The 25,234-nt window shown below is 40.1% G+C and overlaps 1 protein-coding gene across 1 annotated transcript in view; it reads left to right on the top strand.

The window, feature by feature from the left end:
* LOC126082529 (uncharacterized) overlaps positions 1–25,234 on the top strand; it is a 237,572-nt gene that overhangs the window by 75,851 nt on the left and 136,487 nt on the right. Inside the window, 3 exon segments of the mRNA XM_049895073.1 lie at positions 16,370–16,482; positions 17,606–17,741; positions 18,006–18,209. Coding sequence (XP_049751030.1) covers positions 16,370–16,482; positions 17,606–17,741; positions 18,006–18,209 — 453 coding nt within the window.

Here is a 25,234-nt window from a genome sequence, read left to right on the forward strand (position 1 = left end):
AATTTACACACCAACCACTAAGGCCAAAGATGAAGAAATTGAAGGTTTTTATCAGCTTCTGCAGTCTGAAATTGATCGAACATGCTACCAGGATACATTGATAATTACTGGTAATTGGACTGTGAAAATCGGAAACAAAAAAGGATCGGTAATTTGAAAATATGGACTTGGTAATAGAAAAAATGCCAGAGATCCAATGGTAGAATTTTGCAAGACCAACAACTTCTTCATTGCAAATACCTTTTTTTTAGAACACAAATGGCAACTATATGCATGGACCTTACCAGATGGAATACACAGGAATCGAATCAAATCGACTACATCTGTGGAAATAAATGATAGAGAAGCTCAATATTGTCAGACAGAGCAAGGTTAGGGGCTGACTGTGGAACAGACCATCAATTGCTCATATGCAAGTTCAAGTTGACGCTGAAGAAAATTAAAACAAATCCATGAGAACCAAAGTACAACCTTGAGTACGTTGTTGTTGTTAGGTGCCATTGAGTCGGTTCTGACTCATAGCAACCCTATGTACAACAGAAAACACCGCCCTGACCTGCGCCATCCTACAATTGTTGTTATGCTTAAGCCACTTGTTGCAGCCACTGTGTCAATCCGTCTCATTGGGGGTTGTCATGGATTGAATTGTGTCCCCCAAAAATATCTGTTAACTTGGCTAGGTCATGATTCCCAGTATTGTATGACTGTCTACCATTTTGTCTTCTGATGTGATTTCCGTGTATGTTGTAAATCCTATCACTATGATGTAATGAGATAGATTCACACATTAGTGGCAGTTATATTAATGAGATCTACAAGATTAGGTAGTATCTTAAGCCAATCTTTTTTGAGATATAAAAGAGAGAAGTGAGCAGAGAGACATGGGGACCTCATACCACCAAGAAACCAGTGCCAGGAGCAAAGTGCATCCTTTGGATCTGAGGTTCCTGTGCTGAGATGCTCTCAGACCAAGGGATGACTGATGTCAAGGACCTTCCTCCAGAGCCGACAGAGAAAGAAAGCCTTCCCCTCGAGCAGGCGCCCTGAATTCTAGCCTACTGAACTGTGAGAGGATAAACTTCTCTTTGTTAAAGCCATCCACTTGTGGTATTTCTGTTATAGCAGCACTAGATGACTAAGACAGGAGCCTTCCTCTTTTTCACTGACCCTGTACTTTACCAAGCATGATGTCCCATGGTATATTCAATATTCTTCTCTAACACCACAATTCAAAGGTGTCAATTCTTCAGTCTTATTTATTCATTGTCCAGCTTTCACATGCATAGGAGGCGATTGAAAACACCATGGCTTGGATTAGGCACACCCTAGTCTTCAAGGTAGCATCTTTGCTTTTCAACACTTTAAAGAGGTCTTTTACAGCAGATTTGCCCAGTGCAATGCATCTTTTGATTTCTTGACTGCTGCTTCCATGGGTGTTGATGGTGGAGCCAAGTAAAATGAAATCCTTGACAACTTCAATCCTTTCTCCATTTATCATGAATGTGGCCTATTGGTCCAGTTGTGAGGATTTTTGTTTTCTTTATGTTGAGGTGAAATCTATACTGAAGGCTGTGGTCTTTGATCTTCATCTGTAAGTGCTTCAAGTCCTCTTCACTTTCAGCAAGCAAGGTTGTGTCATCTGCATAAAGCAGAACATACCCCACCTGAATATAGAGACCATCTCAAGAATAGATTTGACACATTGACCAATAATGACTGGAGACCAGACGAGTTGTGGGATGACATGAGGACATTATACATGAAGACAGCAAAAGGCCATTGTCTTAGTTATCCAGTGCTGCCATAACAGAAATACCACATGTGGATGGCTTTAACAAAGAGAAATGTATTTCCTCACAGTAAAGTAGGCTAAAAGTCCAAATTCAGGGCACTGGGTCCAGGGAAAGGCTTTCTCTCTGTGTTGGCTCTGGAGGAAGGTCTTTGTCCTCAACCTTCCCCTGGTCAAGGTCCCTCTCAGCTGCAGGGACCCCAGGTCCAAAGGACATGCTCTGCTCCCAGTAGTGCTTTCTTAGTGGTATGAGGTCCCCAACTCTCTACTTGCTTCTCTTTTTATCTCTTAAGAAATAAAAGGTGGTGCAGGCGACACTGCAGGGAAACTCCCTTTACATTGGATCAAGGTGACCTGAGTAAGGGTGGTGTTACAATCCCACTCTAATCCTCTTAATATAAAATTACAATCACAAAATGGAGGACAATCACACAATACTGGGAATCATGGCCGAACCAAATTGGTACACGCATTTTTGGGGGGACATAATTCAATCCTTGACAGTCAATAAAAAGAGAGGAAAGAAAGAAAAAAAACAAAATGGATGTGTCATGGAATGAATTGTGTCCCCCCAAAATATCTGTCAACTTGGGTAGGTTGTGATTACCAGTATTGTATGATTGTCTACCATTTTATCATCTGATGTGATTTCCCTGTTGTTGTTGTTAGGTGCTGTTGAGTCGGTTCTGACTCATAGCAACCCTATGCACAACAGAACGAAACACTGCCTGGTCCTGCGCCATCCTTACAGTCATTGTTATGCTTGAGCCCATTGTTGCAGCCACTGTGTCAATCCACCTCGTTGAGGGTCTTCCTCTTTTCCACTGACCCTGTACTCTGCCAAGCATGATGTCCTTCTCCAGGGACTGATCCCTCCTGACAACATGTCCAAAGTATTTAAGACGCAGTCTCGCCATCCTTGCCTCTAAGGAGCATTGTGGCCGCACTTCTTCGAAGACAGATTAGTTAGTTCTTTTGGTAGTCCGTGGTGTATTCAGTATTTCGCCAATACCACAATTCAAAGGCATCAACTCTTCTTTCGTCTTCCTTATTCATTGTCCAGCTTTCACATGCATATGATGTGATTGAAAATACCATGGCTTGGGTCAGGCACACCTTAGTCTTCAGGGTGACATCGTTGCTCTTCAACACTTTGAAGAGGTCCTTTGCAGCAGATTTACCCAATGCAATGCATCTTTTGATTTCTTGACTGCTGCTTCCATGGCTGTTGATTGTGGATCCAAGGAAAATGAAATCCTTGACAACTTCAATCTTTTCTCCGTTTATCATGATGTTGCTCATTGGTCCAGTTGTGAGGATTTTTGTTTTCTTTATGTTGAGGTGTAATCCATACTGAAGGCTGTGGTCTTTGATCTTCATTAGTAAGTGCTTCAAGTCCTCTTCCCTTTCAGCAAGCAAGGTTGTGTCATCTGCATAATGCAGGTTGTTAATGAGTCTTCCTCCAATCCTGATGCCCTGTTCTTCTTCATTTAGTCCAGTTTCTCGTATTATTTGTTCAGCATACGGATTACATAGGTATGGTGAAAGAATACAACCCTGACGCACACCTTTCCTGACTTTAAACCAATCAGTATCCCCTTGTCCTGTCTGAACAACTGCCTCTTGATCTATGTAAAGGTTCCTCATGAGCACAATTAAGTGTTCTGGAATTCCCATTCTTCACAGTGTTATCCATAGTTTGTTATGATCCACACAGTCAAATACCTTTGCATAGTCAATAAAACACAGGTAAACATCCTTCTGGTATTCTCTGCTTTCAGCCAGGATCCATCTGACATCAGCAGTGATATCCCTGATTCCATGTCCTCTTCTGAAACCGGCCTGAATTTCTGGCAGTTCCCTGTCGATATACTGCTGCAGCCATTTTTGAATGATTTTCAGCAAAATTTTGCTTGCACGTGATATTAATGATATTGTTCTATAATTTCCACATTTAGTTGGATCACCTATCTTGGCAATAGGCATAAATATGGATCTCTTCCAGTCAGTTGGCCAGGAAGCTGTCTTCCATATTTCTTGGCATAGATGAGTGAGCACCTCCAGCGCTGCATCTGTTTGTTGAAACATCTCAATTGATATTCGATCGATTCTGGAGCCTTGTGTTTTGCCAATGCCTTCAGAGCAGCTTGGACTTCTTCCTTCAGTACCGTTGGTTCCTGATCAGATACCACCTTTTGAAATGGTTGAATATCGACTAATTCTTTTTGGTCTAATGACTCTGTGTACTCCTTCCATCTTCTTTTGATGTTTCCTGCATCATTTAATATTTTCCCCATGGAATCCTTCACTATTGCAACTTGAGGCTTGAATGTTTTCTTCAGTTCTTTCAGCTTGAGAAACGCTGAGCGTGTTCTTCCCTTTTGATTTTCCATCTCCAGCTCTTTGCACCTGTCGTTATAATACTTTATTTTGTCTTCTCGAGAGGCCCTTTGAAATCTTCTGGTCATTTCTTTTACTTCATGAATTCTTCCTTTTGCTTTAGCTGCTTGACTTTCGAGAGCAAGTTTCAGAGTCTCCTCTGACATCCATCTTCGTCTTTCCTTTCTTTCCGGTCTTTTCAATGACCTCTTGCTTTCTTCATGGATGAAGTCCTTGATGTCATTCCACAACTCATCTGGTCTTTGATCACTAGTGTTCAATGCATCAAATCTATTCTTCAGATGGTCTCTAAATTCAGGTGGGATATACTCAAGGTCATATTTTGGCTCTCATGGACTTGCTCTGATTTTCTTCAGTTTCATCTTGAACTTGCATGTGAGCAGTTGATGGTCTGTTCCAGAGTCAGCCCCTGGCCTTGTTCTGACTGATGATATTGAGCTTTTCCATTGTCTCTTTCCACAGATGTAGTCGATTTGATTTATGTGTTCTATCTGGCGAGGTCCATGTGTATAGCTGCCGTTTATGTTAGTGAAAGAAGGTATTTGCAATGAAGAAGTCATTGGTCTTGCACAATTCTATCATTCAGTCTCCAGCATTGTTTCTATCACCAAGGCCGTATTTTCCAACTACTGATCCTTCTTCTTTGTTTCCAGCTTTCGCCTGCCAATCGCCAGTAATTATCAATGCATCTTGATTGCATGTTCGATCAATTTCAGACTGCAGCAGCTGATAAAAATCTTCTATTTCTTCATCTTTGGCCCTAGTGGTTGGTGCATAAATTTGAATAATAGTTGTATTAACTGTTCTTCCTTGTAGGCATATGGATATTATCCTATCACTGACAGCGTTGTACTTCAGGATAGATCTTGAAACGTTCTTTTTGACGAAGAATGCAACACTGTTCCTCTTCAAGTTGTCATTCCCAGCATAGTAGACTATATGATTCTCCAATTCAAAATGGCCAGTACCAGTCCATTTCAGCTCACTAATGCCTAGGATATTGATGTTTATGCGTTCCATTTCATTTTTGACAATTTCCAATTTTCCTACATTCATACTTCATACATTCCAGGTTCTGATTATTGATGGATGTTTGCAGCTGTTTCTTCTCATTTTGAGTCGCCACATCAGCAAATGAAGGTCCCAAAAGCGTTATTCCATCCACGTCATTAAGGTCGACTCTACTTTGAGGAGGCAGCTCTTTCCCAGTCATCTTTTGAGTGCCTTCCAACCTGGGGGGCTCATCTTCCAGCACTATATCAGACAATACTCTGCTGCTATTCATAAGGTTTTCACTGGCTAATGCTTTTCAGAAGTAGACTGCCGGGTCCTTCTTCCTAGTCTGTCTTAGTCTGGAAGCTCAGCTGAAACCTGTCCTCCATGGGTGACCCTGCTGGTATCTGACAACTGGTGGCATAGCTTCCAGCATCACAGCAACACACGAGCCCCCACAGTATGACAAACTGACAGACACGTGATTTCCCTATATGTTGTAAATCCTATCACTATGAAGTAATAAGTTAGATTATTGATGAGGTCTACAAGATTAGTGTCTTAAGCCAATCTCTTTTGAGATATAAAAGAGACAAGTGAGCAGAGGGACGGGGGACTTTATACAACCAAGAAGCAGTGCTGAAAGCAAAGTGCATTCTTTGGACCTGAGGTTCCTGCACTGACATGCTCCCAGACCAAGGGGAGACTGATGACAAGGACCTTCCTCCAGAGCTGACAGAGACAGAAAGCTGTCCCCTGGAGCTGACACCCTGAATTTGGACTTGTAACCTACTATACTGTGAGAGAATAAATTTCTCTTCATTAGAGCCATCCACCTGTGGTATTTGTGTTATAGCAATACTAGATGACCAAGATAGGATGTCAGAAGAGACTCTGAAACTTGCTCTTAAATGTAGAGTAGCTAAATCAAATGGAGGAAATAATGAAGTAAATGAGCTAATAGAAGACTTTAAAGGTCAGCTGGAGAAGACAAAAGTAAAGTATTGAAATAAATGTGTAAAGGAGGCAGAGCCAAGATGGCAGAATAGACAGACGCTTCTGTCAAGCCCTCTTTACGTCAAAGACCCAAAAAAACAAGCGAAATGAGTATATTTGTGAAAAGCTGGGAGCCCTGAGCATCAAAGGCAAGCTTAGACAATGAACCGAGGGGCAGGGGGAGGAAGAGGCTGTTCAGAAGTAGAGAAGAGTTACTGGATCTGAATTGCGGGGAGCCCTCAGGCACCATTCCCAGAGTGGCGGCTGCAGCGGACTGGTATTAGCATTCGGCCGCAGTTTCCTCAGGGAGAAGCAGCCAGCCACACAGCCTGCTCACACCTCCGGAACCTGAGGAGAACAGCGATCCTGGCAAAAGCTAAGTACTTGCGTATATTTTATTGCGCCTCCCCTACCCCCAAGCCAGCTTCAGCAGCTGAATCCCTGGGCCTGAGATAGACCCTGGTGAGCACCTAGAGCCATCCTCCCAGCCTTGGGGAAGGAAAAAACTTGCAACTGGGGGGAAAAGATAATTTGCTAGCTCCATTAACTGTGGGAGCTCAGGACAGAAGCGGCTCCTGTCCAGGCATAAACTGTCCGTGGACCTTGAGCACCTTTCCCTTCTGCATGGACCTGTGTGGGCTATGGGGAGAATAAGCCCTTGTTGGCAAGCTCTAACCATTTCAGCTGTGCAGTGCAGAGGCAGGTGTTTGACATTGCTTTGCCTATTAAACAAGGTCCTCACCTACCCACATCAGTGACCTAAGGACTGGTAGCTCCACTCAGATCACCCAGCCACCCATGACAGGGGCCCAGAGATAACTGATACCTCCCAGTCCTTACAACCAAAAACTTTGGGGGCCTGTGGTCCCTCTGCAGAACCCACCCACCAGCACACTCTAGGGAACAGAGACACGTTTTCCTCACAGAAAATTGCGGGTAAGTTACCAGCCCCCTACCTTGTTCAGAGCATGACGCCCTGCTGCCATCAGATACCAGTATATTCGCCAGTCACCCCTACCCCTCTAAGACTGCAGGACAGAGCCTGTACCACACACTTGATGATCAGCTATCTGGAAACCTGAGCTGAATTCATACAAGAAAACTGAATGGACTCCTAGACTGATATACCTGATAACAGCTCTAGCCAGCTGGGGATAGGACACCAGAGCTCCAAAGGTGAAAATAATCAAGCTAGTTCACTCAAGCAACCCATAGGAGCATACCAAAACAAAACAAAGCAAGCAGCTAAGACACAGTAAGCAATAACTTCTAGATGGCTCAGAGACAACAGTCAGTATCAAGTCACATAAAGAAACAGACCATGATCACCTCAACAGGCTCTCAAAATAAAGAATTCAGGGATGTTCTAGATGAAAGTGCATTCCTGGAATTACCAGATGCAGGATACAAAAGTTTAATATACAGAACCCTTCAAGACATCAGGAAGGAAATGAGGCAATATGCAGAACAAGCCAAGGAACACACAGATAAAGCAACTGAAGAAATTAGAAAGATTATTCAGGAACATAATGAAAAGTTTAATAAGCTGGAAAAGTCCATAGACAGACAGCAATCAGAAATTCAGAAGATTAACAATAAAATTACAGAATTAGATAACTCAATAGAAAGTCAGAGGAGCAGAATTGAGCAAGTAAAAGCTAGAATTTCTGAACTTGGAGATAAATCACTTGGCGCTAATATATTTGGAGAAAAATCAGATAAAAGAATTAAAAAAAATGAAGAAACCTTAAGAATCATGTGGGACTCTATCAAGAGAAATAACCTATGAGTGATTGGAGTACCAGAACAGGGAGGGATAACAGAGAATACAGAGAAAATTGCTGAAGATTTGTTGGCAGAAAACTTCCCTGATACTGAGAAAGATGAGAAGATATCTATCCAAATGCTCATTGAACTCCACATAAGGTAGATCTTAAAAGAAAGTCACCAAGACATATTATAATCAAGCTTGCCAAAACCAAAGATAAAAAGAAAATTATAAGATCAGCGAGGGAAAAACGAAAAGTCACCTACAAAGGTGAGCCAATAAGAATAAGCTCGGACTACTTGGCAGAAACCATGCAGGCAAGAAGGCAATGGGATGACATATTTAAAAAATTGGAGGAAAAAAATTGCCTACCAAGAATCATATATCCATCAAAACTCTCTTAAAGATGAAAGTGAAATTAAGACATTTCCAGATAAACACAAGTTGAGGGAATTCGTAAAAACCAAACCAAAACTACAAGCAATACTAAAGGCAGTTCTTTGGTTAGAAAATCAATAATATCAGGTATGAACCCAAGACTAGAACACTGGGCAGAGTAACCAGAAGTCAACCCAGACGGGGAAATCGAAAAAAACAAAGCAAGATTATTAAAAAAAAAAAAAAAAAGCCCAAAACAGGGTAACAGCGATGTTATTATATAAAAGAAGACAACATTAAAATAATAAAGAGGGACTAAGAAATGTAATAATACACCTTCCATATGGAGAGGAAGATACGGCGATACAAAGAAATAAAAGTTAGTTATACATTTAGAAATAAAGGGGTAAATAATAAGGTAACCACAAAGGAGACAAACTATCCTACTCATCAAGATAAAATACAAAGGAAAAATAGAGACTCAGCAGAAACAAAAATCAACAACAACAAATATGAGGAAAGGACAATATATAAAGAAAATCTACTTAGCACGTAAAATCAAGTGGGAAAAAGAAGCTGTCAACACACAAAAAAAGACATCAAAACGATAGCACTAAATTCATACCTGTCCATAATAACGCTGAATGTAAATGGACTAAATGCACCAATGAAGAGACAGAGAGAGGCAGAATGGATTAAAAAACAAGATCAGTCTATATGCTGCCTACAAGAGACACACCTTAGACTTAGAAACACAAACACACTAAAAGTCAAAGGACAGAAAAAAATATATCAAGCAAACAACAATCAAAAAGAGCAGGAGTGGCAATATTAATTTCTGACAAAATAGACTTTAAAGTTAAATCCATCAGAAAGGAAAAGGAAGGACACTATATAATGATTAAAGTAACAATACACCAAGAAGATATAACCATATTAAATATTTATGCACCCAATGACAGGGCTGCGAGATACATAAAACAAACTCTATCAGCATTGAAAAGTGAGACAGACAGCTCCACAATAATAGTAGGAGACTTCAACACACTACTTTCAGTGAAGGACAGGACATCCAGAAAGAAACTCAATAAAGACACGGAAGATCTAAATGCCACAATCAACCAACTTGACCTCGTAGATGTATACAGAACACTCTATCCAACAGCAACCAAGTATACTTTCTTTTCTAGTACACATGGAACATTCTCTAGAATAGACCACATATTAGGTCATAAAGCGAGCCTTAGCAGAATCCAAAACATTGAAATATTACAAAGCATCTTCTCTGACCATAAGGCCATAAAAGTGGAAATCAACAACAGGAAAAGCAGGGAAAAGAAATCAAACACTTGGAGACTGAACAATACCCTGCTCAAAAAAGACTGGATTATAGAAGACATTAAGGATGGAATAAAGAAATTCAGAGAATCTGATGAGAATGAAAACACTTCCTATCAGAACCTTTGGGACACAGCAAAAGCGGTGCTCAGAGGCCAATTTATATCAATAAATGCATACATCCAAAGAGAAGAAAGTGCCAAAATCAAAGAATTATCCCTACAACTTGAACAAATAGAAAGAGAGCAACAAAAGAATCCCACAGGCACCAGAAGAAAACAAACAATAAAAATTAGAGCTTAACTAAATGAAATAGAAAACAGAAAAACAATTGAAAGAATTAACAAGACCAAAAGCTGGTTTTTGGGAAAAAATCAACAAAATTGATAAACCACTGGTCAAAGTGACAAAAGAGAAACAGGAGAGGAAGCAAATAACCCAAATAAGAAATGAGATGGGTGATATTACAACAGACCCAACTGAAATTAAAAGAATCATATCAGATTACTATGAAAAAGTATACTCAAACGAATTTGAAAACCTAGAAGAAATGGATGAATTCCTTGAAACACACTACCTACCTAAACTAACACAAACAGAGGTAGAACAACTAAATAGATCCATAACAAAAGAAGAGATTGAAAAGGTAATCAAAAAACTCCCAGGAAAAAAAAAAAAGCCTTGGTCAGGATGGCTTCACTGCATAGTTCTACCAAACTTTCAGAGAAGAGTTAACACCACCACTACTAAAGGTATTTCAGAGCATAGAAAAGGACAGAATACTACCAAACTCATTCTATGAAGCCGCCATATCCCTGATACCAAAACCAGGTAAAGACACCACAAGAAAATTATAGACCTATATCCCTCATGAATGTAGATGCAAAAATGCTCAACAAAATTCTAGCCAATAGAATTCAACAACATATCAAAAAAAAAAATTCACCATGACCAAGTAGGATTCATACCAGATATGCAGGGATGTTTCAACATTAGAAAAACAATTAATATAATCCACCACATAAATAAAAACAAAAGACAAGAATCACATGATTTTATCAATTGATGCAGAAAAGGCATTTGACAAAGTTCAACACTCATTCATGATAAAAACTCTCAGCAAAATAGGAATAGAAGGAAAATTCTTCAACATAATAAAGGGCATTTATACAAAGCCAACAGCCAACATCACCCTAAATGGAGAGAGCCTGAAAACATTCCCATTGAGATCGGGAACCAGACAAGGATGCCCTTTATCACCACTCTTATTAACATTGTGCTGGATGTCCTAGCCAGAGCAATTAGGCTAGATAAAGAATTAAAGGGCATCCAGATTGGCAAGGAAGAAGTAAAAGTATCTCTATTTGCAGATGACATGATCAGAAAACCCTAAGGAATCCTCAAGAAAACTACTGAAACTAGTAGAAGAGTTCAGCAGAGTACTGGGATACAAGATAAACATACAAAAATCAGTTGGATTCCTCTACACCAACAAAAAGAACATTGAAGAGAAAATCACCAAATAAATCCCATTTACAGCAGCCCCCAGGAAGATAAAATACTTAGGAATAAATCTTACCAGAGAAGTAAAAGACTTATACAAAGAAAACTACAGTACACTTCTGCAAGAAAACCAAAAGAGACTTACATAAGTGGAAGAACATACCTTGCTCATGGATAGGAAGACTTAACATTATAAAAATGTCTGTTCTACCAAAAGCGATCTATACATTTAATGCAATTCAGATCCAAATCCCAACGACATTCTTTAATGAGATGGAGAAACAAATCGCCAACTTCTTATAGAAGGGAAAGAGACCCCGGATAAATAAGGCATTACTGAAAAAAGAAGAACAAAGTGGGAGCCCTTACTTTACCTGATTTTAGAACCCATTATACCACCACAGTAGTCAAAACAGCCTGTTACTGGTACAACAACAGATACATGGACCTGTGGAACAGAATTGAGAATCCAGACATAAATCCATCCACATATGAGCAGCTGATATTTGACAAAGGCCCCAAAACAGTTAAATGGGGAAAAGACAGTCTTTTTAACAAATGGTGCTGGCATAACTGGATATCCATCTGCAAAAAAATGAAAAGAGACCCATACCTCACTCCATGCACAAAAACTAACTCAAAATGAATCAAAGACCTAAAATAAAATCTAAAATGATAAAGATCACGGAAGAAAAAGTAGGGACAATGTTAGGAGCCCTAATACATGGCATAAACGGTATACAAAACATTATAAAGAACGGAGAAGAAAAACTAGATAACTGGGAGCTCCTAAAAATCAAACACCTATGCTCATCTAAAGACTTCACCAAAAGAGTAAAAAGAGTACCTACAGACTGGGAAAAAGCTTTTAGCTATGACATTTCCGATCAGCCTCTGATCCCTAAAATCTACATGATACTGCAAAAACTCAACTGGAAAAAGACAAATAACCCAATTAAAAAATGGGCAAAAGATATGAAAAGACACTTCACTAAAGAAGACATTCAGGTGGCTAACAGATATATGAGGAAATGTTCACGATCATTAGCCATTACAGAAATGCAGATCAAAACTACAATGAGATTTCATCTCACTCCAACAAGACACGAATTAATTCAAAAAACACAAAAGAATAAGTGTTGGAGAGGCTGTGGAGAGATTGGAACACTTCTACACTGCTGGTGGGAATGTCAAATGGTACAACCACTTTGGAAATCAATTTGGTGCTTCCTTAAAAAGCTAGAAATAGAACTACCATATGATCCAGCAATCCCACTCCTTGGAATATATCCTAGAGAAATAAGAGCCTTTACACGAACAGATATATGCACACCCATATTTATTGCAGCACTGTTTACAATAGCAAAAAGATGGAAGCAACCAAGCTGCCCATCAGTGGATGAATGGATAAATAAATTATGGTATATTCACACAATGGAATACTACACATCGATAAAGAACAGTGAGCAATCTGTGAAACATTTCATAACATGGAGGAACCTGGAAGGCATTATGCTGAGTGAAATTAGTCAGTTGCAAAAGGACAAATATTGTATAAGACCACTATTATAAGAACTTGAGAAATAGTTTAAACTGAGAAGAAAACATTCTTTTGTGGTTACGAGAGGGGGGAGGGAGGGAGGGTGTGAGAGGGGCATTCACTAATTAGATAGTAGATAAGAACTACTTTAGGTGAAGGAAAGACACCACACAATACAGGCGAGGTCAGCATAATTGGACTAAACCAAAAGCAAAGAAGTTTCCTGAATAAACTGAATGCTTATAAATTTTTTTTTTTATATAAGGCCAGTGTAGCAGGGGCAGGGGTCTGGGGACCATGGTTTCAGGGGACATCTAAGTCAATTGGCATAATAAAATCTATTAAGAATACATTCTGCATCCCACTTTGAAGAGTAGCATCTGGGGTCTTAAACGCTGACAGGCGGCCATTTAAGATGCATCAATTGGTCTCAACCCACCTGGATCAAAGGAGAATGAAGAACACCAAGGACACAAGGCGATTACGAGCCCAAGAGACAGAAAGGGCCACATGAACCAGAGACTACATCATCCTGAGACCAGAAGAACTAGATGGTACCGGGTACAACCGATGACTGCTCTGACAGGGAACACAACAGAGAACCCCTGAGGGAACAGGAGAGCAGTGGGATGCAGACCCCAAATTCTCATAAGACCAGACTTAATGGTCTGACTGAGACTAGAAGGACCCCAGTGGTCATGGCCCCCAGACTTTCTGTTGCCCCAGGACAGGAACCATTCCTGAAGCCAACTCTTCAGACATGGATTAGAGTGGACAATGGGTTGGAGAGGGATGCTGGTGAGGAGTGAGCTTTTTGGATCAGGTGGACACTTGAGACTATGTTGGCATCTCCTGCCTGGAGGGGAGATAAGAGGGTGGAGTGGGTTAGAAGCTGGCGAAATGGACACGAAAAGAGAGAGTGGAGGGGGAAAGCGGGCTGTCTCATTAGGGGGAGAGTAATTGGGAGTGCATAGCAAGGTATATATGGGTTTTTGTGTGAGAGACTGACTTGATTTGTAAACTTTCACTTAAAGCACAATAAAAATTATATATAAAAAAATTACACAGCCAAAGAATGTATTTTTGATGTTTGTGGTACTTGTCAGATTCTTTAAATACGTATTACGTTGTGATTCTTATTGTAAATAAATGCTCTTTCATACCTAAATAAATAAATAAAATACATAAAGACTGGAGTTAGAAAACCAAAAGGGAAGAACATGCTCAATATTTCTCAAGGTGAAAGAAACTGAAGAAAAATTTCAAGACTTTAGTTGCAATATTGAAGGATTCTATGGGCAAAGTATTGAATGACACAGGAAGCATCAAAGAAAATGGAAGGAATACACAGAATCACTGCACCAATAAAGAACTGGTCTACGTTCAAAGATTTCAGGAGGTAGTATATGATCAAAAGAACCTTGGCTCTGGAGGAAGAAGTTCAAGCTGCACTAAAGGCATTGGCAAAAAACAAGGCTACAGGAATTGATGGACCACCCACTGAGATGCATCAACTAATGGATGCAATGCTGAAGTGCTTACTTGTCTATGCCAAGAAATTTGAAAGACAGCTACCTGGCCAACTGACTGGAAGAGATCCGTATTTGTGCCCATTCCAAAGAAAGGTGATCAAACAGAATGTGGAAATTATCAAACAATATCATTAATATCATCAAATCAACTCACTGCGGTCCAGTCAATTGCAACTCATATCGACCCTGGAGGACAGAGTAGAACTGCTCCATAAGGTTTCCAAGGCTGTAAATCTTTATGGAAGCAGCCTGCCTCATCTTTCTCCCTCAGAGCGACTGGTGGGTTCAAACCGCCGACCTTTCGGTTAGCAGCTGAGCACTTAACCACTGGGCCACCAAAGCTCCTATTAATATCACACACAAGCAAAATTTTATCGAAGATAATTCAAAAACAGTTGCAACAGTACATCAACAGGGTATTGCCAGAAATTCAAGCTGGCTTCAGAAGAGGGTATGGAACGAGGGATATGATTGCTGATGTCAGACGGATCTTGGCTGAAAGCAGAGAATACCAGAAAGATGTTTACCTGTGTTTTATTGACTAAAAAAGCATTTGACTGTGTGGATTGTAAGAAGTTATGGACAATATTCTAAAGAATGGGAATTCCAGAACACTTAATTATGCTTATGTGGAACCTATACATAGACCAAGAGGCAGTTGTTCTAACAGAACAAGGGGATACTGCATGGTTCAAAATCAGGACAGGTGTGTATCTGGCTTGCATCCTTTTACCATACTTATTCAATCTATGCTGAACAAATAATCTGAGAAGCTGAACTGTATGAAGAAGAACGTGGCGTCAGGATTAGAGGAAGACTCTTTAACAACCTACTATATGCAGATGACACAACCTTGCTTTCTGAAAGTAAAGAGGACTTGAAGCACTTACTGATGAAAATCAAAGACGACAGCCTTCAATATGGATTACGCTTTAACATAAAGAAAACAAAAATCCTCACAAGTGGACCAATAAGCCACATCATGGTAAGTGGAGAAAAGATTGAAGTTGTCACGGATTTCGTTTTACTTGGATCCACCATCAACGTCCATGGAAGCAGCAATCAAGAAATCAAAAGACGTGTTGCATTGGGCAAAACTGCTGCAAAAGACCTCTTTAAAGTGTTGAAAAGCAAAGGTGTCACTTTGAGGGCTAAGGTATGCCTGACCCAAGCTGTGGTATTTTCAATCACCTCTGAAGTATGCGAAAACTGGGCAATGAATAAGGAAGAAGAGAGAAGAGTTGATTCCTTTGGATTATCATATGGGTGAAGAATATCGAATACACCATGGACCTCCTGAAGAACAAACAAATCTGTCTTGGAAGAAGCACAGCCAGAATGCTCCTCAGAAGTGAGGATGGCAAGATTTCGTCTTACGTACTTTGGACACACTATCAAGAAGGACCAGTCCCTGGAGAAGGACTTCATGCTTGGTAAAGCAGAGGGTCAGTGAAAAAGAGGAAGACCTTCAACAAGATGTATTGACACACTGGCTGCAACTGGGCTCAAGCATAGCAAAGATTGTGAGGATGGTGCAGGACCAGGCAGTGTTTCATTCTGTTGTGTATAGGGTCACTACGAGAAGTAACTGACTGGACAGCACTTAGCAACAATGAAAATCTTTATGGCAGCAGATCACCAGATTATTCTTCCACAGAATGGCTGGGTAGGTTCAAACCGTCAACCTTTCAGTTAGCAGCCAAGCTCTTAACTGTTACACTACTAGGACTCGTTTGAGACTTTTAATGTCTAAGTCATATAGTTAATAGAAAGAAGATTTTAATCCACTGATTTTGCTCAGTGTGGAACAAGACAAGAATAGAGATTCAAGGTTCCAACATACAGGTTCTTGAAAAACATGTATAATCTACTTTTTGTAAAGTGAATCACATAAAAGGCAGGAAAATGGGTGGCTGCTATTCTGTGAATACTTTTGTCAAACAATGCCTCCTAATTCAATTTAGAAGTTCAAATTTTCATATGTCAGGTTTAAATGGATCAAGATGCCCTTCTACTAGTTCATCTAAATACACTTTAGATCATGAGGTTGAATTTTGTGATGACTCAGCTATGATTTTATTAATAATATTGCAAATGTTTATTTAATCCTATTAATGCTCCTTTTTTGATAGAGTGAAAATATGAAGGAAGATGACCTTTCAGTGGAACAAAATGAGAATGACCCAGTACAAATAAGTCTCAGCCAACATGCTGGTGGGCCTTTCAAGCAGAAAAAAGAGACAGGGTAAGATCAAATCATTTTATTGGTGACTCAAGCAAATGGGTTGAAACATTGTGGGGGAAACTGAGTAGCTGATTAATATATTGCCTACATGTTAACTCAAAAACATTTGAAGGTAAAATGAAAGCAAAACTGTTAAAGCCAAGTCAGACAACTAAATTAATGTTGCATCCTAGGATTGGTTATTGTTGTTTTTATTGTGCATTAGGAGAAAGTTTACAGAGCAAATTAGTTTCCTACTCAATAATTCATACAGTGTTCCATGATATTGCTTCCATTCCCCACAAAGGACCTGCCACTTGTCCCCATTTATGTCCTAGGTTCTCCGTTTCCTTTCGTCCTGAGTTGCTACCCTGTCCTGCCTTTTCGTCTTTTCTTTGGGGCAAATATTGCCCTTTTTATCTTGTATAATAGATTGTTCTAAGGAACGCATTTCTCTCAGGTATTGTTCATTTTATGGGCCTGTCTGTGGTTTGGCTGAAAGGTGGTCTCCAGTGATGGCTTCAGTTCCAGTTCAGGATCAGACTTGGGGGTTCCTCCAGTTTCTATCAGACCAGTAAGTCTGGTCTTTTTTGTGAATTTTGTATTTTGTTCTGCAGTTTTTCTCCTGGTTTTTCCGGGACCTTCTGTTGTGATCCCAGTTAGAGCAGTTGGTAGTGGTAGCCAGGCACCATCTAGTTCTTGTGGTCTTGGGGTCGTGTAGGCTGTGCTTCATGTGGTTCAATAGTGCTTTGGACTAAATGCTTATTTGGGTCTTTGGGTTTCTTCACTCTCCTTTGCTCCAGATGGCAAGAGACAGATAGTTGTATCTTAGATGGCCCCAGACGCTACTCACCTAAGTAGGATGCAGAACTTTGTCTTTATGTACTATGTTGTGCCAATTGACATAGACGTGCCCTGAGAGGGTTGGGTTTTTAATCAGAGTGATTGGTAAGAGAAATTTTGGGTTTTTTCTTTTTATATTTATGTATATACAGTAATTATTTTTCCTCTAGTGCATTTTTAAAGCATAGCCATTGTGAAACTCCCTACATTAAATAAAATGACTTTTTAATTTGATGTACGTAAATTTTCCAAACTACTTTGCGATGAAAAGCGTTTATTGTATCTCTCCTGCCTGCTAAAGGTACAGCTATGTTACAACCCTGCAACTGCTGGGCTTAGATGACGGGACTGAGCCCAGTGATGGGAATCCTGTCTTGATGAAAGGAGCCTACCTGTCTTTTCTGTATCTGCGCCACCTGCGAATCAGGGAGCTGCAGGTATGTGTGTGGCCCCACTTGTTGGTTTCAACCGTCTGTTCCGGTCTAGGAAGGGGGCTTTCCTACCACTCCAGTAGCAACACATTTTTATGCTTTTTTTATGTGTTCTCATTTTTACATGCAATCAGCACCTGCCTGGGGTGATGTGTTCCTTTCTCGGTGGTAGAGCTGGCATACCACCCTTGCTCTTCCAAACAAGTTCTACTCCATGGGGTGGGGCTAGGCAAAGAACAGGGTCCTGATTCTGTTCTTTTTTTGTTTCAGCGCACCTGCTTAGGAATTCTGAACTATTTCAGATCTGTTGAGCGAACCCTGACGATCAACACTTCAGGTCTTACCTCGATTTCAGGGAACTTGGTTGCCACCATGGAAGACCCTTCCTGGGTTAATACCGCAAAAGGAGGCTTGGGCACCTTGCAAGACCTAGGAGCTCAGCACTATGTCCATGGTACACCTGCTGAGCACAAGGTGAGCTATTCTGCTAGGTTTTTTCTGCCTTGATTACCCCATCTCCCAAGCCGCCTTCTTAGCTCCTGGAGTCAGTTAACACGATGGAGTAACCGATGGGGGTTTCTTAGGGAAATGGCTTTTCAACTACAGCAAAATGCAGAGCGCAACCCAAAACAGCTCTACAGGGCACAATAGGAAGGAAACAGTTTGTTGATTTTACAGTGAATTGAGCATGAAGGGCCCTTTCTGTTATCCCAGCCTGAGAACCATATGTCTATACAGAGAAACTCTTAAAAGAACCTCCTTGGTGTTGCTAGAAATACCTTTTTGCCTCTTTCCTGTTTTCCAAGTCCCACATGCGAATACAAATTAAAAAACAAAGGTAGAAAAATATTTGAAAGACCTGAACAACAAAAAATCTTCTATTCCTCAAAAAAAACCTGTTTGCTTCTTGGTGCTTTTGATGTCTCATGAATATATTTTTCTATAAAGTCTATAAAATTTGAACCCTGCCTTAAAAAAAAAAAAAGCCAATATGACAAAATTCATATTATAACCCTTTCTTTGAGAATGAAACTGAAAATGCCTACATATTCTTGGAATACTGTAGACACAATAAATCCTTACAATATTTTAATCTCAATCTGTAAGAAGTTTATTCCTGGAGATAGGATTTAATATAAAATTCGTCTTCTTAAAAGATACTGGATTTATAAATGTAAGAAATAAAATCTATTTACCTTTCAAATAAGTAATATTCTAAGTTGATGTGACCCCTGACTTACTCTTGTCACGTCTCTAAGGATAGGACAACTTGGTATTAATTGATCACTCACACACACAAAGTCTAGACCAGTGCTGTCTGATAGAAAGAGAATGCAAGCCACGTGCATAATTTAAAATCTTTCTAGTAGCCATATTAAAAAAAGGAAATATATGAAATAAATTTTAATAATATAATCTATTTAGTCCAATATATCCAAAATATTATCATTTCAATATAAAAAAAAATTGATGAACTATTTTACATTATTTTTGGACTAAGCCTTCAAAATCTGGTGTGTATTTGTATTTATAGCATATCTTGGACAAGCCACATTTTGAGTGCACAGTAGCCACGTGCGGTTAGAGGCTACCATATTAAATAGAGAAGTGCTAGATAATGGAAAACTTTTTCTTATTTTTCCATTCAGTCACCTAGAGTCTAACCTTCACTCAGTAGCCAGGAGACCCTTCTCTTGTTGGTTTCCTTCCCTAACAAACATTCCCCCCTCTGCCCTAGCCCCTTACCATACACAGACTTTACCGTCCCCTCAAATCTTTTTTTACTCCTCTGTTGACCCCAGCTCATAGCTAGTCGAGTTCAGTTAGTTGCCTCTCAGTGGAGCTAGAAAGGAGGATTAACACACCTTTTTAGCAAACACAGAAACCCTGGTGATGTAGTGGTTAAGAGCTGCAGTTCGAATCCACCAGGCGCTCCTTGGAAAAACCCTATGGAGCAGTTCTACTCTGTTGGAATCGACTCAGTGGCAACGGGTTTGGTTTTGAAAAGAAAACACACCTATCAAACAAACACATCTTTCTCTTGCTAATATTGAGCCTACCCTATGCTACAGCTGTTTTATGTTATTTTGATAATAGATTTTTAAAAAAATCTTTATCGTCAAAGACTTTTTACCTTGACTGGGGGGAAGGTGGGCAAGGGTAGACTAGTTGTGTTGCAGGGGTAGAAGTAAAGTAGGGAGATGGGAGACAAATCCTATTGCTTCTGGCAGTGGCCTGAGTATCTGAATGCTTGGAGTTGCCATCAGTGGAGATGTGGATGAAGCAGGTTTGTTGGGAAGACTAAGATCTCAATTTAGGACATGGGAAGTTTGAGATGCCTACTAGATGTTCAGGTGGAAAAAGGAACTAGAGTTGGGTATTTATCTTTTACGTAGTAGGTGTTTAATAAATGTTTCTTGCACAGAAGAAAGGACCTGCCCATAACAGGATGGCTGTGAGATTACAAAAAGGCAATGCACATGAAAGTGATTTGCAAAGTATATCATATTGTTCAAATGCAGAATAATTAACTCTGATAATATTATACTCTACAGACTAGGAGGAAAGTAGAGTAGATGATTTCTATGATTTTCGTTTTAAAAGATTGTAGCCAATGGATCGAGTCATTCACCCAACAAATTTTGATGGCATTCTTAGGCTGAACAATTATTATCTGAAATTCATGCAAAGGTGATTTAGAAAAAGTCAGAGAAGTGTTGTTTACATTGCGAAAGGACATAAAACACTTATTGAGAAGTAATGGCAGAAAATGCTAGGGTGAAAAGAATGAATGAAGGACAGCCAATTTTGTTACAGTTATTATACTCAGCAAATAGTTATCTTGGCATCAGTTAATTTGTAGACTTAAAAACATATGAATCATTCCAAAGATGAGATTATTCCTAACCCAAACAGGTAATTATTGCCATCCCCTTTCTGCCATTCCTCCAAGCATAATATTGAAGGATTAACTCTCTAGACCACAAAACCTTCAGAATGAGGGCCTTTGACATGGCTGCAGAAGAAAATAAAAAGGAAATAAATATTATAGTGACTGAGCCATAACCTTGCATGAGGCAACTTGGTCATCTGATTTTCAAAGTGTGTTTCCTGTGGACCTAAGTACACATTTCAAAGACAGGAACTGAGGGAGGGAAAGAGCAACGTTCAGTGGAAAGGAAGGACTGTCTGTGTCAATAGAAAGGACTTGTACAATGGAGTGGGGGTGGGGAGAGCATGTGTGTGGGGGGGGGTGGGGTTGGAGAGACCACTGATGGCACTGCAGTCAGCATCTTGACACTGCTATTGTACTTCAGCAGCTCCAGAACTCAGTCCAGTAGCCATTTCTTTAAAGCCTTTTAAAAATTCCCCTGTACTAGAAGACTAGAAAAGGCCTTTTACAGTTAAGTAGATAAAGTTTACACATTAACCACCAAAACAAACGCGTTGCTCTTGAGTTGATTCTGACTCATAGCAACCCTATAGGACAGAGTAGAACTGGCCCATAGGGTTTCCGAGGAGCAGCTGCTGACCTTTAGGTTAGCAGCTGAGCTCTTAACCGCTGCACCACCAGGGCTCCTTACCACATTGAGTTGTCCATTTTCTTTAAGGGAGACCTCATTTTGCATAACAGGTCACAGGAGCTAAATGCCAACAGAAGCTAACAAGCTAATTTATAAATCTAAGCAAACTGATTTTTTTATATGACAGGTAATTTTCTCAGCGTCTTTTCTGTTTTCCACTGATGTCTATCATTGTATAAGGAACAATAATTTCACTTGGAATTCTAGTCAAAGGAAGCTCCTAGTTATATAAAATGTTTTATGCCTGAAGAATAGCAAAAAGCAAAGTAAAACAAAAACAATTATCTACTAGAGAAATGCTTAACTGTGACATACCCTTTTGATTGCATATTATGAGCCATAGCTATTTTTTAGAAATGCTCACATGTTTACTTATTAGAAGGTTCTAAGTTTCTGTTTGAATGATTAAGATTCTAGAATTGAATGGGCAATTCATTAAAGGAGTTTCTTCAGGGAAATTGAGTATATCATCTGGTATACGTATAACAGCACATAAAATGTAATTATAGAGCCACAGCTCTGAAAGGATCCAGAGAGTACCCTTTGTCCACCTTTCTTTTATTGTCAACCAACCATCTAAGTGGATAATAAACCATCCTGTTTGGTGAAGGTTGCAGAATGGTTCCTGTAGTTACACAACAGGCAATGTTACTATGCAAACCAACAGGCAGGTCTAAGGAGAGCCAGGATATAATGACTACCTAAAATTTATACATAAATGGATTCTATCCAACAACTGACTTCTTTACTTAGCGAAGTATTTATAAGAATGAATAGATGTGCACTTAGGTCCACATTTATGGAGCCATTTGTTCTGTGTATTAAATGACTCATGAATAACAACTAGGAAAATCAGATTGTTTTTCTTAAGGATATTGTACAAGGCTAATCTTTCGTAACCTTTTTGTAATTATTGCTTCTGCCCTGTCTTAGTTATTGCCTTAGGCTGGGTTCTCTAGAGAAGTAAAACTTACAGATATATGTAGAGAGAGATTTATATCAAGGAAATGGCTCATGCGGTTGTAGAGGATGGAACGTCCCAAGTCCGTGGGTCAGAATAGAGGCTTCTCCTGATTCACGTGGCCACAGGGGCTGGTGAACCCAAGTCAAAGAGCAGGGCTTTTGCTCACAGGCTGTGAAGATTGACGCCTCCCAAGATTGGCAGGCAAGACTGCAGGTAAGCTGCTAGCTCAAGTCCCAAGAATCAGAGGTCAGACGAACAGAAGTCAGCTGCAAGACCTGGAGTGAGCAAAATCCCATGAGCCTTGCCAGGCCACACAACCAAGAAAACTCCCTTTCAACTGATTGACTATTCATAGCAGGTCCCATCATGGAGGTGATCACATCACATCAAATATCATCATAGAAGTGATCACAACATCATATGACTGCCAAACCACTAGGAGGCCAAATTCAGGGTGCTAGCTCAAAGGAAAAGCTTTTTCTCTCTGTCAGCTCTGGGAAAAGTCCTTGTCATCAATATCCCCTGGTCAAGGAGTTTCTCAGTGCAGGGACCTTGGGTCCAAATGACACGCTATTCTCTTGGCTCTTGTTTCTTAGTGGTATGACATCCCCCTGCCTCTCTACTCTTTTATATCTCAGAAGAGATTGCCTTAAAGCACAACCTAATCTTGTAGATTGAGTCCTGCCTCATTAACATAACTGCCTCTAATCCTGCCTCATTAACATCATAGAGGCAGCATTTACAACACATAGGAAAATCACAGCAGATGACAATATGGTGGACAATCAGGCAATACTGGGAATCATAGATTAGCCAAGTTACCACACGTTTTTGGCCCCCTCCCCCACAAGAAGCCTTTTTAGACTTTTTTTTTCCTAATTGTCTCCTGTTCACCAGAGAAACACAACCAATAGGAGATGATAGATAGATAGATGATAGATAGGTAGGCAGATAGATAGATGATAAATTGATAGATAGGTAGGTAGATATGTAGGTAGGTTTTAAGGAACTGGCTCATACAATTGTGGGGGCTGTCAAGTCCCCAATCTGTAGGTCAGGGTCAGGCTGGAAACTCTGGCAGGATATCTATGTTATGGTCTTGAGACAGAGTCCTTCTCCTCCCAGAAATGTCAGTTTTTGCTCTTGAGCCCTTCAAGTGATTGGATGAGGCCAATCCACATTTTTAAGGGCAATCTCCTTAGAGTCCACTGATTGCAAATGTTAATCACATCAGCAAAATATCTTCACAGCAACATCTAGACTGGTGTTTGATGAAACAACTGGGCATCAAAGCTTAACCAAGTCGACACATAAAATTAATCATCACAGCTCACTCCAAAGAAATGCACATTAACAGAGACATGCCGTATTTATTTATGTATAGTGTGTATATCTGTTTCTACAAAAAAATAGTAAGGCGTTTTTGCTCTCCAGGAACCACGTTTTGCCCAGAAATTAACACACACTTAACCCCTCCCCATGAGAATGCATGTATTCAGCTAAAGTGACATGAGGTCAGAATCCATGAGGGCAAAGCAAAGATTTCTGACTGGTACATGTCAAAAGAAAGTCCCTGGGTGGCACAAATGGCTTGCACTTGGTTGCTAACCTAAAGGTTGGTGGTTCAAACCCACCCGGCAGTGCTATGGAAGAAAAACCTAGTGATCTGCTTCCGTAAAGATTATAGCCAAGAAAACCCTGTGGAGAAGTTCTACTCCATAACACATGAGTCAAAATTGACTTGAAGGCAATAATTAAAAAAAAATTTTTTTGTGTGTGCTAAGCACTGGGGATATAATAATGAACAAAAATAGACAAGTTCATTACCTTCACAGTACTTATAATCCAGTGGGTGAGACAAATATTGGTGAATAACCAAGCAAATAAATATAAAACAGCAACTGAGTGTTTTAAAAGAGAGACAGTTCGTGCTAGAGAGAGGTCAGGGGACTTTCCTGAGGAATCAATGATTGAGCTGAGATAGAAAGATGAAGAGGCCCTAACGTGGCAAAGGAGGGAGGGATATTTTTCTGTGGAGAGGGAATGGCATGTGTAAAGGACCTATGACCAGAGAGAGTGTGGCACCTACAAGGAGCCAAAAGAAGACATGAGTGGCTAGAACACAGAGAACCAAGAGGAAAGTGATACAAAATGAAAACTTCTCAGAGTTTCCCAACTTTACCATTATTGACATTTTGGGCCTAATAATTCTTTGTTGTGGGTAGCTGTCCTTTGCATTGTAGGGTATTTAGCAGCATCTTTGGCCTCTACCCACAAGAGAACAGTAACACGTCCTTCCCAGTTGTGAAAACCAAAAATGTCTCCAGACACTGCCAAATGTCTTCTGGAGGGACAAAATCACCTCTAGATGAGAACAACTGGACTAGAAAGAAGGACAGGGACCAGGTCATGTAGGCCCTATGAGTTTTGTTTTATCCTGTGACTAATGGGAAGACTTTTAGGCATATTAAGAGTGTGAGGGAGGAATTGGAAGATGGCCTAATCATCTAAAAGATTCTCTTCCAGCAGTAGGAAAATGCAAGGCAGGGACAGGCTAGGCCAGTTTAGAAACATCTTGACTAGTCCTAAGGAGCTGTGGAGGTACAGTCTTTAAGCGCTTGGCTGCTAACCAGAAGGTCAGTAGTTTGGATTTAACAGCCACTCCGTGGGAGAAAGATGTGACAGTCTGCTTCCATAAAGATTGTTGTTAGGTGCCGTTGAGTTGGTTCTGACTCCTAGTGATCCTGTGCACAACAGAATGAAACAGTGCCTGGTCCTGTGCCATCGTCACAATTGTTGCTACGCTTGAATCCATTGTTGCGGACATTGTGTCAATCCATCCTGTTGAGGGTCTTCGTCTTTTTCACTGACCTTCTACTTTACCAAGCATGATGTCTTTCTTTCTCCAGGGACTGATCCCTCCTGATAACGTGCCCAAGGTTTGTGAGACG

The sequence above is a fragment of the Elephas maximus genome, chromosome 1 (assembly GCF_024166365.1).
Source record: "Elephas maximus indicus isolate mEleMax1 chromosome 1, mEleMax1 primary haplotype, whole genome shotgun sequence".
Classification (NCBI taxonomy): Eukaryota; Metazoa; Chordata; class Mammalia; order Proboscidea; family Elephantidae; genus Elephas; species Elephas maximus.